General features: G+C 39.3%; 1 protein-coding gene across 1 annotated transcript in view; it reads left to right on the forward strand.

Moving 5' to 3' along the window:
- Positions 1–16,004, forward strand: part of TNFSF11 (TNF superfamily member 11) — a 22,508-nt gene extending 6,504 nt beyond the window's left edge. Inside the window, exons 2-5 of the mRNA XM_086741741.1 lie at positions 1,266–1,433; positions 8,060–8,105; positions 8,188–8,286; positions 15,546–16,004. Of these exons, the coding sequence (XP_086597867.1) occupies positions 1,266–1,433; positions 8,060–8,105; positions 8,188–8,286; positions 15,546–15,967 (735 nt within the window). The 3' untranslated portion in view covers positions 15,968–16,004. The remainder of the gene's footprint in view (positions 1–1,265; positions 1,434–8,059; positions 8,106–8,187; positions 8,287–15,545) is intronic.
- Positions 16,005–18,466: the final 2,462 nt, after the last annotated feature.

An 18,466-nucleotide genomic window follows, 5' to 3' on the forward strand; every position in this document is an offset into this window, starting at 1 on the left:
TGTTCTTTTTTTTGGAGTTAGGGGGTCAAATTTGTTTGTGTGAACAAACGATATAACATGTTTGATTCACTTTCGCTGTTCTGTGTTCTGCAGAACTTCCTTTTGATCTGTTTTGTTCAGTGCTATGTTAAAGGAAACTAAACACTAGTCAGACACTATCTGTAATGGCTTGTCGTTTCCCTCATCATGATTACAAATAATGTTTTACGTCTTGTAGTTCTCAGATAAAATTGTTCCTTCCACCTTATGCAGAAAGACAGAAGTGTTCTTTATTAGACCAGCTGATACAGTCAGAGAACTTAGACAAGGTTTTAAGTGCATAAACCCTTCTTCAAGCCTGAAGTAAAAGCAGAATAAATAACATTTGAGAGCAATTGTTGAGAGTCTTAGGCCACCTCTGAAAGTTAGTGGCCAATGTCTCTTGAATGTAAAGTATATGGAGTGTGAGGAGAGAGGGTGAAATGGTTTAAATAATGCTTATGCAATTAAACTCTGCCAAAGCACATTCCTAATCCTTGGAATATCCTTCAAATTTGTCTAACTGATAGAATTCAGGAGTATCCTGAACTTACAGTTTAAAACTATATTTGACTGAATCACAAAGACTGATTGCTAAAAATATCTTGCAGGTATTCTAGATTTACCAGTCTGTCCCATGAAGCAGAGGTGTGTTGTGGTACAGTTTTATGATCTTTTGGTATTTATGAATTTGTGCTGTCTTACTTGGTGACTGTTTCAGGCAGCAGTGTCTCTTGCCCACAAAATAGTTTGTGATAAATGGCTTCTGTTCTCCTGTTTCTCCTCTCGAAAATGATGTGCTAGATGTTGTACATACTTTCCCCAAGTTCCTCTACTGGGCATTTGTGTGCCATCTTGCAAAATACGGTTTTTATAGATGGGATGTCTTTATATGTTGCTTGCTGAAATAATTGTGATATTGCACTGAGTGGTCAAAAAATTGAATTCAGGATTATTGATTTGACTGTAAGGATGGGATTTATCTTTAACTTTTGAAAATCAGATATCCAGTCTTAAGCTAATGAACTAGCCAGCTCCAGAAGATAATTCATTCTCCCATCTCTCACTCTTGTTGGGTGAAATAAACCTTGGGGAACTTTTAATCTTAATTGTTTACAATGAAAATTTAGATAATAAACTTAGCTAGGTGCTAAACTTCTAGATGGTTGAAAATTCTCTCTGACTTAAATGCTCTTAATGTCTCTTAGACACTTAAAACAATGTCTGTGCTTACGTTTTTTTTTCAGATGGACCCTACTAGAATTTCGAAAGAACACGCACACTGTGTCAGGACACTTTTTGGACATCAAGAAAACACAGATTTGCATGATACCTCCTTTGAAAATCAAGAAGCAAAGTTAATGCCAGAATCATGTAGAAGCATGAAACAGGCTCTCCAAAGAGCTGTGCAGAAGGTAAGTGGCAGACTGTGTGTTCCTTTATTTCATGCTCCTGTTGAACTTAGAATTTTTCCAACATCTGTATTTGGAGGTAAGTTTTAGAAAATATTTTCTGGTGTGCAAATAGTACCTGAAGTTGCATCCAAGATCATATTGCGTTTGCTCATGAACCTGGTAGTGGTTAACCAATTCTGTATTCAAACATTTTTTTTTAAGAAAGGAAGAATTGAAGTTGCACTGAGAAAACTATGATTGCAGTTAGTTGATTGGCCATTCAGACATTTGGATGGGCCTGAATCATAGTAATTTAGCCTAATATTTGTATAGGCTTGCCAACACTTTGGATGTTCATAAGAAAGGACAGTTCCACATTTTTTTTCGAAACAATCTTCCTGACTCTGTTTCTGACAAGATTCTTCCAACTCAAGATCATCAACAAGCAAAATACTGCCTGAAAGACAGAGGAGATAACACTTGCCATTATTTCTTACTCTTCCTGCAATTCAAAATGAAGGATAGTATCTCCTTTTTCTTTTTTTTTTCCCCTCACTTTGTCAGTTCTGTGTTCTGTGCAGACCATTTCCACAGTGGCAGAAGAGCTACTTTGCCATAGCATGATAACTGGGCAGTCTTTGCTCAGCAGTTAAGAATGGCGGCTTATTCCCAAAGGCAAATAACAAAAGTAGTCAGCTAAAGAAGTCAGCCCTAGGCAAGTTGGATATATGTCATAATCATCTCTTACTTCGGTCACTCCCTTTGATCTCTTTTTGCACTTGTGATAGTGTTTAGTGCTAATTATGGGCTATTTAAAAGCTGAATGTCTGCTACGGTATTTGGTTTTCCTGGCTTGCCAGGTCCATTACTACTACTTCACATCTGCATAAGACTGTCAGTTTTTCATAAAAGATACTATATTAGATTCGACCTGAACTCATGTACACTTTACAGAGTGAATTGTACTTGCCTAAATTATATGGTACTTTAATTCTGCTAATGCTTGCTTTTGACAGAGTACTCTGAGTGACAGATCATTTTGTGAGCAAAATTAAAGAAACCTAGGAGTGCATGTCTTGTTCTATTTGTTAGCCACCTCCTTGAAAAGCTTAAGGGGGGAAAAAAAAGTTAACTCTGTAGGATTAGTTCTACCTTTCAGCATTTTCTAGACTATCTCACACTACACCTACTTCAGTGTTCTGTGTGCTGGTACTAGACTGCTAATTCATGCAGCTTCCATGACAGAGTAAGGAGCTTGTTACAGTAAGGGAATGGGAAACTCTGTATTCTGGTCATTCGTTGCTGGTTACTCACCAAAGGCATTGGCTTCAGTTGAGGCTGCATATCCTGCCATTCTGGATGGAGGTTTAATGCTGCAATGTCTGTGGCCAAGATAAGTAGTGAGTAGGGATAACGTTTTTGGCTGATGATCATTAGTTTGAGAACAATAAAATTTCACTTGCCAAAGTAATCAGACTCTGAATTTCCTTTGACTGCTACAGAGTGTATTAAGCAGCTGAGTCAGTGTTCCAGATGCTTTGTCATCATATATTGATGACACAGAGAAAAATAGGAAAATGCTTGCCTGGGGCTACATTTGCATCTTTTCGGTTTATCAGAGAAGTGAAAGAAACAGCGTTAAAGCAAAATCATACTTGATCATGTTCTGTAAGCTCTACCTTTCATTGGCTCTGCTACAATTAAGGGCAGAGATGCAGCTGAATCTTACTTCCAGTTGTGCTATTCCTTTATGTGTGGGAATACAGCAAATGTGACATGAAAGAGGTTTCTGATTCTGTTTTCCTTCACTTTTCTGAAGGAGAATCTAACCTGTGTGTGTTTTAAGAACCAGTATCCTTATTTGAATTGGCAGTATGTTAAGTGACTGAAATTGGAACACTTGAAAATACCGTTTAAGTTTTGTGATTTTTCAATATTTTGTCTTTTGCAATTCAAACTGTTCAGGAAATGAAAATAGACAAGTTGCTTTTGCTTAGGTTTATGGTCTGGTTACAGCTTTTAGCTTACTGTACTGGTTCTCGTCTGTTTTCTTTGCACACCTGTAGACCTAGTGCTTAATGCTAAAGCAGAGATTGATGTTGAAAATGAAAGTGCTCTTACGAAAACCAGTGTAGTAGGGCTGCAAGGGTGGGTCTAGAAACATTTGTCTCCTGAAAAAAAATAAGGGAAGATTTTCTTTTAATCAAAATCTAATAGTGAATTCCTTAACATATTCCAGGATAAAAACACTGCTTAGGGAGCAGCTTACTCAGCAGAAAGCGCATTTTCAATATTGCATATAAACTTCCAAGCAGACAAATAATATACTTTCCTAGCCTGTCTGTTTGCTTAATTTTTTTTTTTTGCATGTAACCCTAAAAACCTTTTGGCAGTCCAGAGGAACTAACCACAGTTCTTATGAAGTCTGTTAGGAGCTTGAAGTAGAAAGGACTACAAACATATCTTGGGTCAATTCATAAGTAACTTTTCTTGGCAATGCTCCCAGCTTCTAGCAGCTTGGGCGGTTCAGGCGTAAACCAGTCTCTCACATGGCAACAGAGTACTTTGCTAGACCTCCAGGGCAGCACTTAAAAAGAGTTCTATATACTTAGCAGACATTTAGAGTGCATGTAGCTATGGACGAAGTAAAGGTTTCAGGAGTAATTGCTGTAAGTTGTTAAAATTTCAGTTTGCACCCTACAACCTTACATGCCTTTTTCCTGCAGGCAATAGACTACTCATTTGGATAGAGGTTGTAAATGCCGATCTCTAAACTATCTTCTGGTGAATACTGCTACATGTACTTTCTATTTCACTTCCTGATTAGCGTTCTTCAAATTGCTAAATTTCCAGCAAGATAATCAGATACTTCTTCCTGGTATTAGGTGGACTTAAAGCACTTGGGTAGTAGAAGAAACAACTGCATAAAGGAGCTTTAAGATCACAGCTGAAGCAATACATGAATGTCCATACTAATTCTCTTCAGATTGGTCTTATAAGGCTGCTTATAGCTCCTCAAAGTAAATACTGAGATAATGTAAAAGCCAAAGGAGAGGAAAAACCATTGACAAATGTCACGTGTTCAAAGGTAGCCTTGTCTCTGCATCCTCAGCATTGGACATAACTTGAAGAGCAGGAATTGTTGTTGTTTTGAAGATGCTGAGGTGCTAAGGGTTAAAAGCTGCAGCCTGCTGTGGATGAGGGAGGAGCACTTTCCAACTTTCCAGGCACTTAAAGCATTTTAGCTTTTAAAATGTGAAAGTTTTGCAGCTTCCCCATGGCCTCTTAAATTTTTTGTATGAAGAAAGACACCATTTTTTTTTTGTGTGACTGGCTGCTTGTCTGTTGTTTAAACAGTGACTGTATGAAGGAGGTTGGAATGTGGGAAGCAGACCAGCAGAGTTGATTTATTGGACAGTGAGCAAATGATGCAAAGGTGTACAAGTGCAGCTTATCATAAGACTGAGTGGTGTGATTTTTGTGTATAGTTTGTCTAAAAATAACAGCTTGGTAGTGCACATGGTTCTGTGAGTGTCAGTCTTAAGAGAAGTCACTGGTAATATTTTGTCAGCAGTTCTTATGCCATTATAGCAGTGTCTTAGTGACAGGTTCTGTTGAGCTGCTTCTGCTTTCTTAATGGTAGTGTATCTTGTGATTAGGTTTAAGATGCTTAAAGACATTCATATGCTAAAGAAAGCTGATACTTTAAAGATTTGAAAATCCTAGCAGAAATTCCTTACAATAAGGATACCAGGGGATTTTTATAATTCTGATAAGAGACCATCTTTAAGCATCTCTGTCTTCAGACATCCACTGAAAAATGTGGTCCTTGAGTCCTTCAGGGTCAGAAGCAAGTACATGTTAACATGCTTTTCTAAGGTAGGTTGTTGGAACTGTAGAAACATGAAGTTAAAAAAAAATATCAAGATAAGTGTTGAACTACTTATTCTTCAGGAGGAAACCCAGAGCTTCATCTCTGTTGTCTAGGAGCTAGTTAATGTATTTCACCTTCATTTTGGAAGCCTGGGCAGCAGAACAGAAAGGAATATAAAATTTTCGTGGGGCTGGTCAGAATCGAGTAAAGAGCTTGACACTAGACCAGTGTTTGGAGAACTCAGCTGATGGAGGATTTCTGTTTTCTGGCCACAGGCTTGCCAATTCTGATTCGATGACAAGGACATGGAAGAATCAATGAATGTGAGCCTGTCTGCATCTCTTCTCAGTGTATTAGTGTTGGGCTCACGCTTATAATTTACCTTTTATTATAATGACACTTGTATTCCTAATTGCATAGTAGCATAGCTTCAAAAGGAGTACAGGAGAGCATTCCTGTCGGAGATGCTCCTAGGAAATAGGAAAGTAGGCTCAAGACCATCAGGACAAGGAGAATTGTGGACCCAAGTCTTCCTGGGTAGCTTACCAAGTGGTCATGTTACAGATTAACAGCACCACCAACAGTTAGAAAGCAGCTCAGAGTACATGAGGACCACAGCCTTTCCACATGGAAGATGAGCTGAGTCAGGCTGCTGGATCTCAGAAGGTGAGGTACCCAGCTGCTCAGACTAGAGCATCTTTGGAAATATGCAGAAACAGAGCTCTCTATTCCTATGAAAAATGTAGGTTAAGGATGGTAGAAATTGGCCACTTCAAGGGCTGTGCAGTTAACGATGGGATTTTTTTTTTCCAGTACCGGTTTAGATAATAGGAGATTAAAATGTACATAGCTCTTTTTGGATCTGCCCAGTATGCTCTCCAGGCAAGGACATTATCGCATCTTCTGGAAGGAAAGGATATGAAAGCAGACTCCACATCTGAGAAGTTTCCATTAAGAAAGCAGGAAAACAAAGGAATATCCTCTTTCTAGAGAAAGGGTTGGGAGTAGGTGTGGTGCAGTTATCTGAGTGTGGTCCTTCTCCCAGTCTCTTTTACCGTATGTCCTGTTTTCTTCAGAGGCTTTTGCCACTTTTCGCAGTATCTAGTACTTGCAATTTTTTGTAGTCTTCCTACTTCTGATGAAGTTAAAGAGCTCAAGTGTGGCTAGAGGCTGATGCTGGTGTGCAGCTCCTAGAACGGAGGTTCATTTTCATGCTTCTAGAACTGACATTGAAGTAGGAAGATCTGAGAGGGGAAGTGAATGTAAATGGGGGAGGTGGACATGAGTTTTGCTTCTTTTGAAGTTATAATTCTTCTGCTTTTCTTCTCGTCTCTGAATGATTCTTATCTACAAAATCAGCGTATCTCTGCTGAAGTATTATGCTTTGATAGTCATACTACAACTTCTATACTGCTGTGGCTTTTCATTTTGGTTTAACATTTAAACACCTACTGAAAGGGGAAAGTGAGAGTAATAAATGCACTGGCTAAGGCAATACAGATTTCACTGTGGCTGCAAAATTACATAAAGCAGGACTTTAGATGTTTTCAGAGCAAGACTTCAAGTTCTGAAACACCATAGTGATTGAGAACACAGTGGAACATTGCTGATCTGGCCAAATCTGAGGTGTATTACTTATACATGGTATTGAATCAGACAATCAGCAAGATGTGTGACACAAAGACAAAACAAAGGACTGCTCTTAGGTTTCCAAGATGAGATGTGATTTGCTATCTTCAGCAAAATATTTCCTTTTACTAAACGTTATCTTGATGGCTCTGTGGTATGAGGTATTCTGAATAGCAAGTAGACTATTACCACCTGTTTTTTTAGAAAATGGAGGTGGAGAGTCATGAGGGAACAGGGGACAGAACTGAGGATTGAAACCTAATATTACCAAAATTCAGTCCAGGCTTGTAACAAGAACAAGCTGCTTAGATTTTTTCAAACTGCTGTTTGTGTGTTTTCTTGAGAGGAAAACAGATGTTTATTATTAAAAGCAAGGCTTTTTGTGATGCCTGATGTCTGTTACCTGTGCTGGTTTTGGTTTTGGGTAACATGGGTTTTATTCATGTTAAAATTCATCTGCAGTTTTGAAGAAAGCATACTTCCAAACTCTGGCACCCAGTCCATTTGGCCCAGTAGAGATGTGGAAGATGCTTAATCCTTCAGTTCCTGCCTACCTTGTTAGAAGTAAGCCTTGATTATAAAGCCTTGTAGGCTTGCAGCCTGCTCTGTTTTCAACTTACTTCATCATTTGCCTCATCATAAATTAAATTCAGAGCTTAGCCTTCTTTAGTTGTTAATGTGATTACACACTAGTTCCTATGTAGAACTGCCTCTTTTGTTACCTTTTGACCTCAAGTAATCATACCAGTTCATAAACTCCATTGTTTTGTGATGCATTCTTAGCAGTCATTGTTCCATTATACTTAGAGAAATATTCCAAGTGCAGTAAGTAGGAAAGATTGTAAATGTCCTGTCACCACTACTTCAGTAAGTAGTGCAGTGATTGTACATACCTTCTTTCCTATCCACCTCTATCAGAAGTATTGGACAGAGGAAGTAATTTGTTTGTGGCAGCTAAACTGTGTGTTCATATTTATACATCATGTCAATATGAGAATAGGTATCCCAGGCATCTGCATATAGTGTAGGTAGAACAACCCTCGCATATACGTCCACACAGAGTATTGTGATTGTGCAACTACCTGCAATACATAATATTATGAAACCAAGACAACGTCAAAGCAATGGCTCTTTCTCATTTTAGGAAGTCCAGCGTGTCATGGGAAGAGCACCACCGAGACCAGAAAAAGGTAGGTGCTGGTTTATGAATAAGAAATATTTTAGTTCTACTAAACTTGACTTTCTGAGGTAATGCAATTCTTTTATCTCTAGCTGCAATGGAGGCATTAGGAATGGATCTGTACAAGAGACACAAACCTGAGAAGCAGCCTTTTGCCCATCTCATTATTGATGATAAGAATATTCCATCTGGTAAGTTCAGTTTTAAGTGGATAATTCCAATGCTGCTATAAATCTATTAATCAAATATATGAAAATAGTTCAGCAATACCAGCAACATACTGGGATTTCAGAAATGTCTTTTGATAATGAGAAGAAATTGGATGCATTAAAGTATTTCAGAGGCAGCAGGGGTAATGTTAATGGGATGATAGCTCTCCTTTGCCTTGGGTGTCTTGCATCAGTCTATTATGTGCTGAAAGGCCTCCATTTCAAATTGCCAGTTTTCATGATCAAGCTCTGAGGGCTTGCCTGCCTCTTTGTGCTCTCTTCAGGTGAGGAATCAAGATATGCATTGACTGCTCTCCTCTGAAGCTTCTTATTTTCTTTGGTTAGTAGGGCCCATCTGAAATTCTTCACTCACAGTGGATATCAGCTATAGGTATACATACACACAGATGTATGCATACACATACATACAAGGATATACCAGCACAAAGATTGGTCAGAATCCAGATCTTGCAGGTTGGAATGTGTTTCCCTTCCACACTGAGTGTCCCATTGTCAGATGAAGAAATGTGTTGTTTTCTGTTGTAAGATTCAAGAAGATATTACGTCTACCTATTCAACTCTTCACAGCAACACTGCTTTTGTGTCTGAAGTGTAATCGGGTCTGTACTGGGTGACACAGCATTTGTCTTCAGGGTGGACCTGGAAGCTGAGAATCTGATGTGAATACACAACACACACATGTCAGGTGCCCATCACCGTGAGAACTTGCCATAAAGGAAGAACATCTTTCATTTTGAGGTGTTGAAAACCTACAACTGCAGTCCTAACGTGATTATTATAACTTGCCTGCTGGTTCCCTGCCCTCGGTGGGTACATTGCACTCTCATAGCACAGGGCTGAGTTTACATTGCCTTCTGCTAATGGCATGTTGAAAAGGTTTTGTCATATTCCATTCGTTATGTTGCAGGGATAGTATAGACTTTTTCACTCGGGACTCCCAGGGCCTTCCTGATGTTCAGACATGCCAAAGCTTCATAAGAGTCTGTCTGCATCCATGTAGTCCAGTAGCAGGAAGATCAAAGATCATAGCATTGTACTCTGAGCAACAGAGTTTCTGGTCAGTATGTTGACTTGGATGCAGAATATTCCTGAGCTATTGAGTATGGGGAAAAAAATGTTCCTGTGGCTTTTATCTGCTGCTATGGTAAGAGGATGGCATTCTTTTACCTTGCCAGAGCTCTTATTCTCTCCCCACAGGTATCTCTGGATGGCTTTGGGAATATCCTTGCTAGTACAATATGAGGGAACAAGACATGATTCTGCCTCGGAACACTCTCCAGAGGAAAAGATTCACTCCTACAGTTTTAAGATATTTTAGTACTGTTTCCTTTTTTTTTTTTTTGCCCTGAGGCACTGTCAGTTGAGATTTTTCTCTCTGTACTCTCAACACAACAATCATCACTGATGTGCTAGAAGTAAACCGGAGTTTATTCTGAAGCTGTCAGACAGAGGATCTCAAGATAGGAGGGGGAATTGATTACCAGGGTCGTCTTCCTCTGAAGATGTATACATTCTGCAGTGCTGAACTCCTTGTTAATTATGCTATATGCATTGCTTTTCTGCTTTATATAACCAAACCAAAGGAGAATGCTGTGTTGAGGCTTGAAATCTGAGATTTCAGCAGCCTGCATAGTAATACCTTGCTCTGTTTAAAGACAAAGCACTCCTGTACACAGGGGTTAGCTTCTTGCTTGGAGGGATAGGATTTTTTCTCCCTTCAAGTACATTGCCATTGCCAAGATCCAGAGCTTTATAAGCAGAGAGCTTAAGTGGCTTATGAGATGGCAGTCAGACCTTCTACAAGCTTTCTTATTAGCTCAAATGCCTCCTGACCAGCTTCTATTTCAGTTAGATTTTGGCTTTTGACATAGGTGATGCAGTATCATTAAACTTGTCTTAGCATTTTGTCTTTGGAAGGATTCAATTAATTTGCTAATCATAGAGGCAGATCACTTATATCTACAGTCAGTGTCACACTTTGTGAAATCCACCGTTTCCTGTGGAGAATTCTTTGCTGTCTATCTGGATACTGCTGTAAACTGCATTTTATCAGGGCTAGCAGCTGATAATTTCTACTGTTGTGCATCACTGTGTTAACCTTCTAGGGAGTGATGTAGCACATCTTTGGGTAATGGCAAGGGACATGTTGCTCTTGCTTGCTCTCTTCACTTTTTTTTTAATAGCACAGGCTGCAGGAACTCTCACAAATACAGTGCCTGTGACAACAAGCTGCTTTGTTTCTCCCTGGGGCAGATCAACCCCTTACCAATGGGATGAGTTGGACATACTCCCTCCTGATTTGGCACATATGGCTTCTGCTTCTTTTGGAAGAGCGTTGCCAGGATGTTAATCACAAGCACAGCTTCTGCGGTCCTTGTGGGCATTGCAGAGTGAGGGGCTGCATCCTTACGGATAGCTGGAACCCTGAACCTACTGGTTGTGAGGCACTTTAGTATAATGATCACTGGTATGAGGCAGTACCCACTTGGCTGAGTGGCATAGACGTTAATGGCAGGCATAAGGGATGAAAAATTTGCCCGAGGGTCACCAGTTTTTCTTCTCTCCTGTCCTGTTTCCTCTCACTGCAAATGGAAATTTCTGTTTTCTTGCCCTGATTCCCTATCCTACCTGTCTGAAATCCTAAATTGTTTTATGCCATCTGTGAGTTTGGACAGATATGTTCTTAATATTTTAAGGTTCTCTACTGTCATCACTCAGACCCATAATAAACAAACAAAAAAAATCAGTCTTTATTACTATCAAACAGGATTTCATTTTAAGTAATTTGCCTCTGGACACTCCTCATGAAGGGGCACTGAGCAGTGTTTGTGGGGGAACATTTTCCTTTTACCTGATTTACGAGAATATCAAGCCCCAAATGGATTTTTGCAGCTGGAGGGAGTGCAAGGGAGGGGGAAAATAACTCTTCCCAGATCTTAGTGTCCCCACCCATCATTTGGCTGCAGAAGCAATAGTGGTTTGGATTACTGCGTGTATTTTTTAGGTTTGCTGCCTTAGGTTAAAACTGGATGCTTGCTGGTTGCTTTTTACCAGAGCTCACTATAAATGCTACCTAAGTTCTAAATGAAAACAGTGATTTTTTTTTTTTATTTATAAGTTGATTACAGAAATTAGTCACGGTTTAAAGGAGAAAATCACAAACAGAATAAATGTAAATGTTAAATATATCATTTTGGACGTGAATTGATACCTTTAACTGTCTAAGGAAACTGTAGTATTCTGAGCTATTTACACAGGTTTGGGTTAGCTGCCCTTGCCTCCAAAACAGATTTTTTCAAAGCGAACAGTGCTTTGATCCTTCCCTCAGACTTTATTTATACTTGAAAGCTACTAGGATGCAAACAAATTATTAATACAGGGCTACTTTGTCCTCTGTTCCCCTCCCATCATCTTCCTTCTTACTAATTAATTTTATTGAAATGAATTTCTATTAGTCTTAGTTCATGCTCACAAATATCCAAGACATTGTTCTGGTTTGTCTTTAGTTACCAGAAAAACTGTATTATCTTGATTTTTTTTTTTTTTTTTTTAATATCTGGAAGGTTATCTTACTCATTATCTCTCTGAACTATTCCTTCTTTCTCTTACCTTACATGACTGACCTTGTGCTATTTTTTTCATGGCTCCATAGTAAATTTTATCACAGAAGATAGTGTATTGCAGCATTTCTGACTGTCCCATGGCTTGGGTTATGTTTCAGAGTTTCTGATATTTGGACAGCTGATTTGGCACTTGTATTCTCCAGTTTTGTCCTTTGCTTGTGTTTTGGGGTACTGATTGTTTCAGTGTCTCCAAATTTGGGTATATTACCACCAGAAATGGTGAGAGCCTGCTCGCTCCCTCCATTAAAGGTTGCATGGCATAACTCCTACCAGTGCATCTTTGTTCTGTGCTGCTGGCTGTGACATGTCTTTTCTGAAACTCTGAATTGTGGCAAAAAGCCCATCTGCCCCAGTTAATACAATCACAGCATTATAATTTAGGCTGGAAGGGACTTCAAGAAGTTATGTAGGCTGATCCCCTGCTCAAAACAGATAGGGTCATCTTCCATCATCTCTTGGCCTGTCCTGGCCACGGATGAATGATTCATATTCCCCTCAACACCAAAACAGTGTGGACAAACTTCACCCTGAGCCCCTCTCAGCATCTCAATTACAAGCAACTGTGACACATGTTTTCTCCCTTCCCCCTTCTTCAGCAGTCATGCATTCCCACTAAGGATTTCTTCAAAATTGCTACTGATTAAGACTAGCAACTAAAAAATTTACTTGCCAGGTAAATAAAACCTGCCTAGCAACTACCCAGTGTGCCTCTAGTCAGTCACAGCATGCCTTTCTGTTCTGTCATATGTATACATTCCTGTCGCATATCTCTGATGCGCCCCTCCGTCAACCCAAGCAATGATTTCTTGCCTATCCTCCTCATCTTGAAGTTAGCCCAGCCTCCTTGGGGCACTATTTCTGGCAGACTTAACACTGTGCATAAGAATTTCTACAACTTCTTCAGCTGTCCTCAGTGCTTCAGAGGTGTACTCCGGTACCCCTATCTCAGCATCTCTTGCAGGTGAATAATTCCAGGCAAGAGACTTAAGATCTTAGTGTTGCTTCCAATTAATTGATGGTTTTCAGAAGTTTTTTTTGAGGCACTGCACAGAAGACTGCTGCTTGCTATGGTTTTGCTTGTATCATTTCTACCTGGCTGTACTGGAGCTATAGGGGAGCAACTATTTATGATCTGCCTTTGACAGCCTGAGCTTTGCTCAAGTCTTTGTGCAAGAATGCCAGAAGCTTTTTGTTCTGGACTGTTAAAGGATTCCGCTCACATGCAGAAGTTGCTTGTCCTTGGCAGTTAGAGAGGACTCAGCTTTCAAATTCCCCTGTCCCTCCTTCGCCTCATGTCTTTCTGCACAAACAAATCCAGAAGTCATCTTTTTAACTAATCAAATATACTTGGGGCTTTTCCACAGCACGCTTGTGAGCACTGGTGGTTCTGGGGCATGCGTCAACACATGCTTGGAGGAGAGGGCACTGGACCCTCCCATGGAAGTTTTGGTGGGAATAGATAGTTTTGGTTTGATGTTGGGAGAATAAGGTACTGAATATTTCAAGCAGATATTTAGATGCATTTGGGGGAGCCTAAGGTGTAATGTCTTCTGATTCCTGTGTGGACCTGCTGCTGTGGGAGGGAGCAAATGGAGTTAGGCTTATGTGCTGAAAATTCCTAGTCGTTAGGAGGACAAGTTGGCCAACTCATCTATTGCCTTATACCCTGTGTATTACACTGAATAAGTGGTAGAGTATAGGTGGCTTGTGTGTATCAGGAAGGGTCAGGGCCTGTGTGGCTTTGTCCGGACAGTGTTGTTTCCTCTTTGGGCATGCCCATGGGCTTTGGCTGGATCTTCTCCTCTCACTATTACTCTGTTTTTGCAGAGGCTATGAGATGAGGTGGGTCCTATACCAGGAAGCTGAAGAGGTGGAAGGGACTGTGGGATATGTACTGCAGGGCATGTTCCTTAACAGAAAGTAGTGTGAAAAACCTCTACATAATACATGTGCTGCAGTAGCAATGCTATCTGGGCTGGTGTTGCAGGCTGCCTCTTGATACTGTGCCAGGAAAACCAAACTGAAGTGTGACCAGGTTTGGAAGGAAGACTCAAATGCTTGCTCAGTGCCTGTCTGACCTCCTGCCAGGCCATCTCTTAGCACAGCCTCAATAGCAGAATCACGGAATAGCTAGAACTGGAAGGGACCCATAAGGATGATCAAGTCCAACTCCTTGCTCCTACCTAGAACTAAACCGCATGACTAAGAGCGTTGTCCAGATGCTCCTTGAACTCTGACGGGCTTGGTGCCATGAGCTGGGGAGCCTGTTCTAGTGACTGACCACCCTCTCAGTGATGAACCCTTTCCTAATGTCCAAAGAACATTTTCCTAATATCCAGGACCTACATGAAATGACATCTGAAATTTGACCAGCTTGATACAATATGGATACTTGACGATAGCACCCAGGACATGCCTTTCAGGCCAGAGTTCCTGGGGGATGTTTGTTACCTGTATATGTGAAGTTACCTTCCAGTGACAGTGCTGAGCTGATGAACTAATGAAAACAACTCTGGTCTCTCAGCTCCTTTTCATTCTTTTCACAGGGCATTCAACCACCTTAACAGATCAGGGACAGCTTCCTGTTTACCAGGCCACCATCATGCAAGCAGAGCTGAAAAGGCTTACATGTACCTGCTAGAAAGAATGGAATAATGCTTGTTTAGATACGTTAATTCTGTTAATCTGTCCTTTTGGTAGTCACACTTGGTAACTGTTATACGTGTATCTTGATTCCCACATGTGTGATGTTCTACGGAGAGACAGAGAGAATATTATCATTTTTTTTTCCTAATATGTGGACCTCCAGCTTAATTCAACTTGAACAGGACTGTTTCTCCTCCAAGCATGGAATATCAGCTCATTGTTTCTAGTTTGAAACTTAAGATATTTTAAAATAAATAAATAAAAATAAGAAAATTTTAAAAAATGAACAATATATCCAGAATCATCTGTGTTCCAAAAGCTCTTTTTCCAAGACCTTCCACTAGATATTAGACAAAGAATCTGAGTTTGCCTTCCGAATAGCTGTAATTGCCCAGCTATAAGAATTTGTACAATTATCAAAGAATTAAGATTTGCTGTGTGCCACTGTCTAGGATATGACTAAACGAGATTGTGGAGCTATATTCTGGTGTGTGCAAGCACTGGATTAAGTCTAAACATTGTTTTTGCGTAGAAAGGTTTGTTGTGTCATAAATACTTGAAGCGCTATCTGAAGTCTAGGCAGCTTACTGGGTAGTACTAAAGATGCACAATTGTACTGATTTTTCCCCCATTTTTTTTTGTGTTCTCAAATGAAAACATGTTTACCTTTGTACTGCTGGAGTCACAAGAATATAAACTGTGGAAAGATTTCATAAGCTTTCTAAAGTGAGGAGTTATCAGTTTAACTTGGTTTTAGATTTTGTTTAGTTATTCCTTGCAAACAGGTTAGACTTGATAACAAGATTTGCTGTGTTTTCATTAGTAAATTGTCTAATATTCACTTCAGCCTGTATAACTGTAGTTGCTATTGATTCTAAAAACCTGGGGACTGCTTTCTAAATGCTTAGTTTTGTTAAATGTTTATACTTTTTTTTTCTCCCTTCTCTTCAGGAACTCGCAAAGTGAACCTCACATCCTGGCATCATGACAAAGGCCAAGCAAACTTATCAAATATGACATTCAATGATGGAAAACTAATTGTTAATCAAGATGGATTTTACTACCTTTATGCCAACATTTGTTTTAGGCATCATGAAACTTCAGGAAACCTGACTAAAAGAGGGCTTCAACTGATGGTGTATATGATTAAGACAAACCTTAAAATAAGGCGCTCTGATGTGTTGATGAAGGGAGGAAGCACCAAATACTGGTCAGGGAATTCAGAATTTCATTTTTATTCTGTAAATGTAGGAGGGTTTTTTAAATTAAAATCTGGTGAAATGATAAGTATCCAGGTATCAAACCCATTGCTACTGGATTCATCCCAAGAAGCAACTTACTTTGGGGCATTTAAAGTGAGGGATTTAGACTGAATATTTCTTTAGTGTGTTGACAATTTTTAGGGTTTTTAGTGATCCAGAAACAACTTGAAGACAGAACTGAAAATCTTTTGCAACCCAATTATGTCTGTATAAGCCATATATCTCTAAAGACACGTTTTTGCCCTGTGCTGACTCCAGTGGGAGTCCCACTAATACACAGAAGGGCAAAATTACATAGTTCTCCTGATTCAGTCTTACAGCAATTTTACTTCATATGTCTCCACTGGCTTCAGTAGTCGTCATGACTTATACGTTGGTGTAGCTGAAATCAGAGCAATTAATATTACTGAGCTTCTGTTTCTAAGTTCTGCCCTGACTTTGTAACCTGTGCTACTCTTAGCTAGTTTTGGCGCAAATGTAGGGCAGGACAGAACTTGGCTCCCAACTTGCATTTAGGGCTCAGTTTTGCTTGGGGTTGAGCGTTCTGATGCTGAGATGGCAAAGATGGGGAAAGTGTATGACTAATCCCATTGCATCGATGCGACTTTTCACACGCTTACTTAAGCCTGTTCTTGCTTTTGCTGGATTAGCGTTGGGAGCGCTCAGGCTGTGGCAGAAATGAGTTGCAGAACGCCTAAACAGTTCAAGTTTTTGCCTGATTAAAAGGGCTATTCCAGGAAGAAGGGAGATCATCTGGCCTTCTGGTTCTAAAAGGTTAATTACAGGTCATTTTTATTATTGTTGCACAGTTAATTGCAAATATAGACTGCCAAAATACAGTGTGCCTTAAAAGAATTACATTGTGCCAGAACCTGCAAAGACATTTTTTAGACAAAAAGTATGTATTTTTATATTCTGTAATATCTAAAGTTATATTTCAGGTGTAATGTTTTGTGTTAAAAAAATGTAAATTATATTGTCCTATAGTATTTGATACAAAATATTTAAAATCTCTTGCTGTTTGTATATTTAATGTTTTAAACTGTTTTTAATGTACAGACACGTTAAACTGGTGCACTTTTTAATCCCAATGGGAAAAATTGCAGCTAAAAGAGGTTGTTTGCAATTAGCAAATGTAATATATATCTTTTTTTTTAACTTAATAGATTTCTGTTAAACTTGTCAGTATTATTGGGAGGGAGGGAATCACACCTATGTAATGCATAATTACACCAGAATGTTGGTCACTGGGTGCCTTTCAAACCTGGAGGGTAATTGACATTACAAAGCTGACATTACCTAAAAAAAAAAAAAAAAAAAAAGCCACAGAAATGTATTAGGGATATTTATATTTACTGAATGGGCATATTTTCCTACAACAAAATCTGCAAGTTGTAAATTCTGCAACTGAGTAATGACTTTTTAAGCGTAGTTTCTTGAAAAAGTAAAGCTTATGTCATTGCATTGCCTGTCCTTGTCTCCCCTTCTAGCTTTTAAAACTCTGCACACTTCTGCCAGATTTGGCAGATGAATGGCAGTGTTAAGAGATATTCTTACAGGTTTTATGAGAACAGACAGCTGAGAACAACTCAGCTATTATACATTATTTGTCAGTGGCTGGCCACTGTTCATATTAGCCAAATTAAAAAAAAAAAAAATGGGGAGACTTCTAGCTAGCCGCAACATGCGTTGTTGCTTGTATAGTTGCTTGGTCAAAAGAGGTAGGTGGGTGGAATCCGAGGGTGGGTATGTGGGACAGAGAAGGGAGCTGCAAATACTACGGGTGATGTTTAGAGCATATCTGGGCAGGGAAGAGCAGCTGTTGGGGAAGGGATGAGGGAGGTTTTATGAGTGTTGGGGTGTTCTAAGGATGATGTGGGTAAAACCTGCTCTTTAATGCAGTAGCAATCACAGAAGGCAAGACACAAATCTGTAGGAATTGAGGCTTCATAAAAATCCTCAGGCTTTTTTTTTTTTTTTATAAGGAACTGAGTTGAATTCAAGCAATTATTTTATACTGTATAATAAACATTTCTTTTTAATGTTAATATTGTTTTCTTACAAAATATATTTCTAAGAAAAAAAAAAGAACTTTGTGATTTCTTTGTTTTCCTGTGTCTTTATATTTCTTGTGCAGCTTGAAGAATTTTGTTCAGATTTCAGAACATGCAGACTAGTGGGTATGGTGTAACTCAAGAAAACTGAGTCACAAATAGATTGTTTTTAAACAATTACAATTGATTTTATGGAGTTTTAGTTTGGCTCCAAACACGCATCCACCACTTTGAAGTAGGGTTACAACATCAGGTGTTGGGAATTTAGCTGGAAGCGAGGACTTCCAGGTGTTTTTTTACACCAAACAGTTGTCAGTTCAAAACCAGAAATGACTGAAGAATATGGGGCTTATCTTTCAAAATTTCAAAGGCAATAGGTCACACTCAAAGAATCATTTTTTTTCCACTATAGAGATGTCCATTGGCAGGCTGGGAGAAGAATGTCTACTCTGTCTGTTCCGCAGGTTAAGTCACCGTCTGGGGAGGTAGAGATGGGAGTTTGAATGATTTGAAAGTTGAGTTAGACTTAGCACATAGTAGCTGACCTTAGAAAATG

The sequence above is a fragment of the Chlamydotis macqueenii genome, chromosome 1 (genome assembly GCF_036417535.1).
Source record: "Chlamydotis macqueenii isolate bChlMac1 chromosome 1, bChlMac1.mat, whole genome shotgun sequence".
Taxonomy (NCBI): domain Eukaryota; kingdom Metazoa; phylum Chordata; class Aves; order Otidiformes; family Otididae; genus Chlamydotis; species Chlamydotis macqueenii.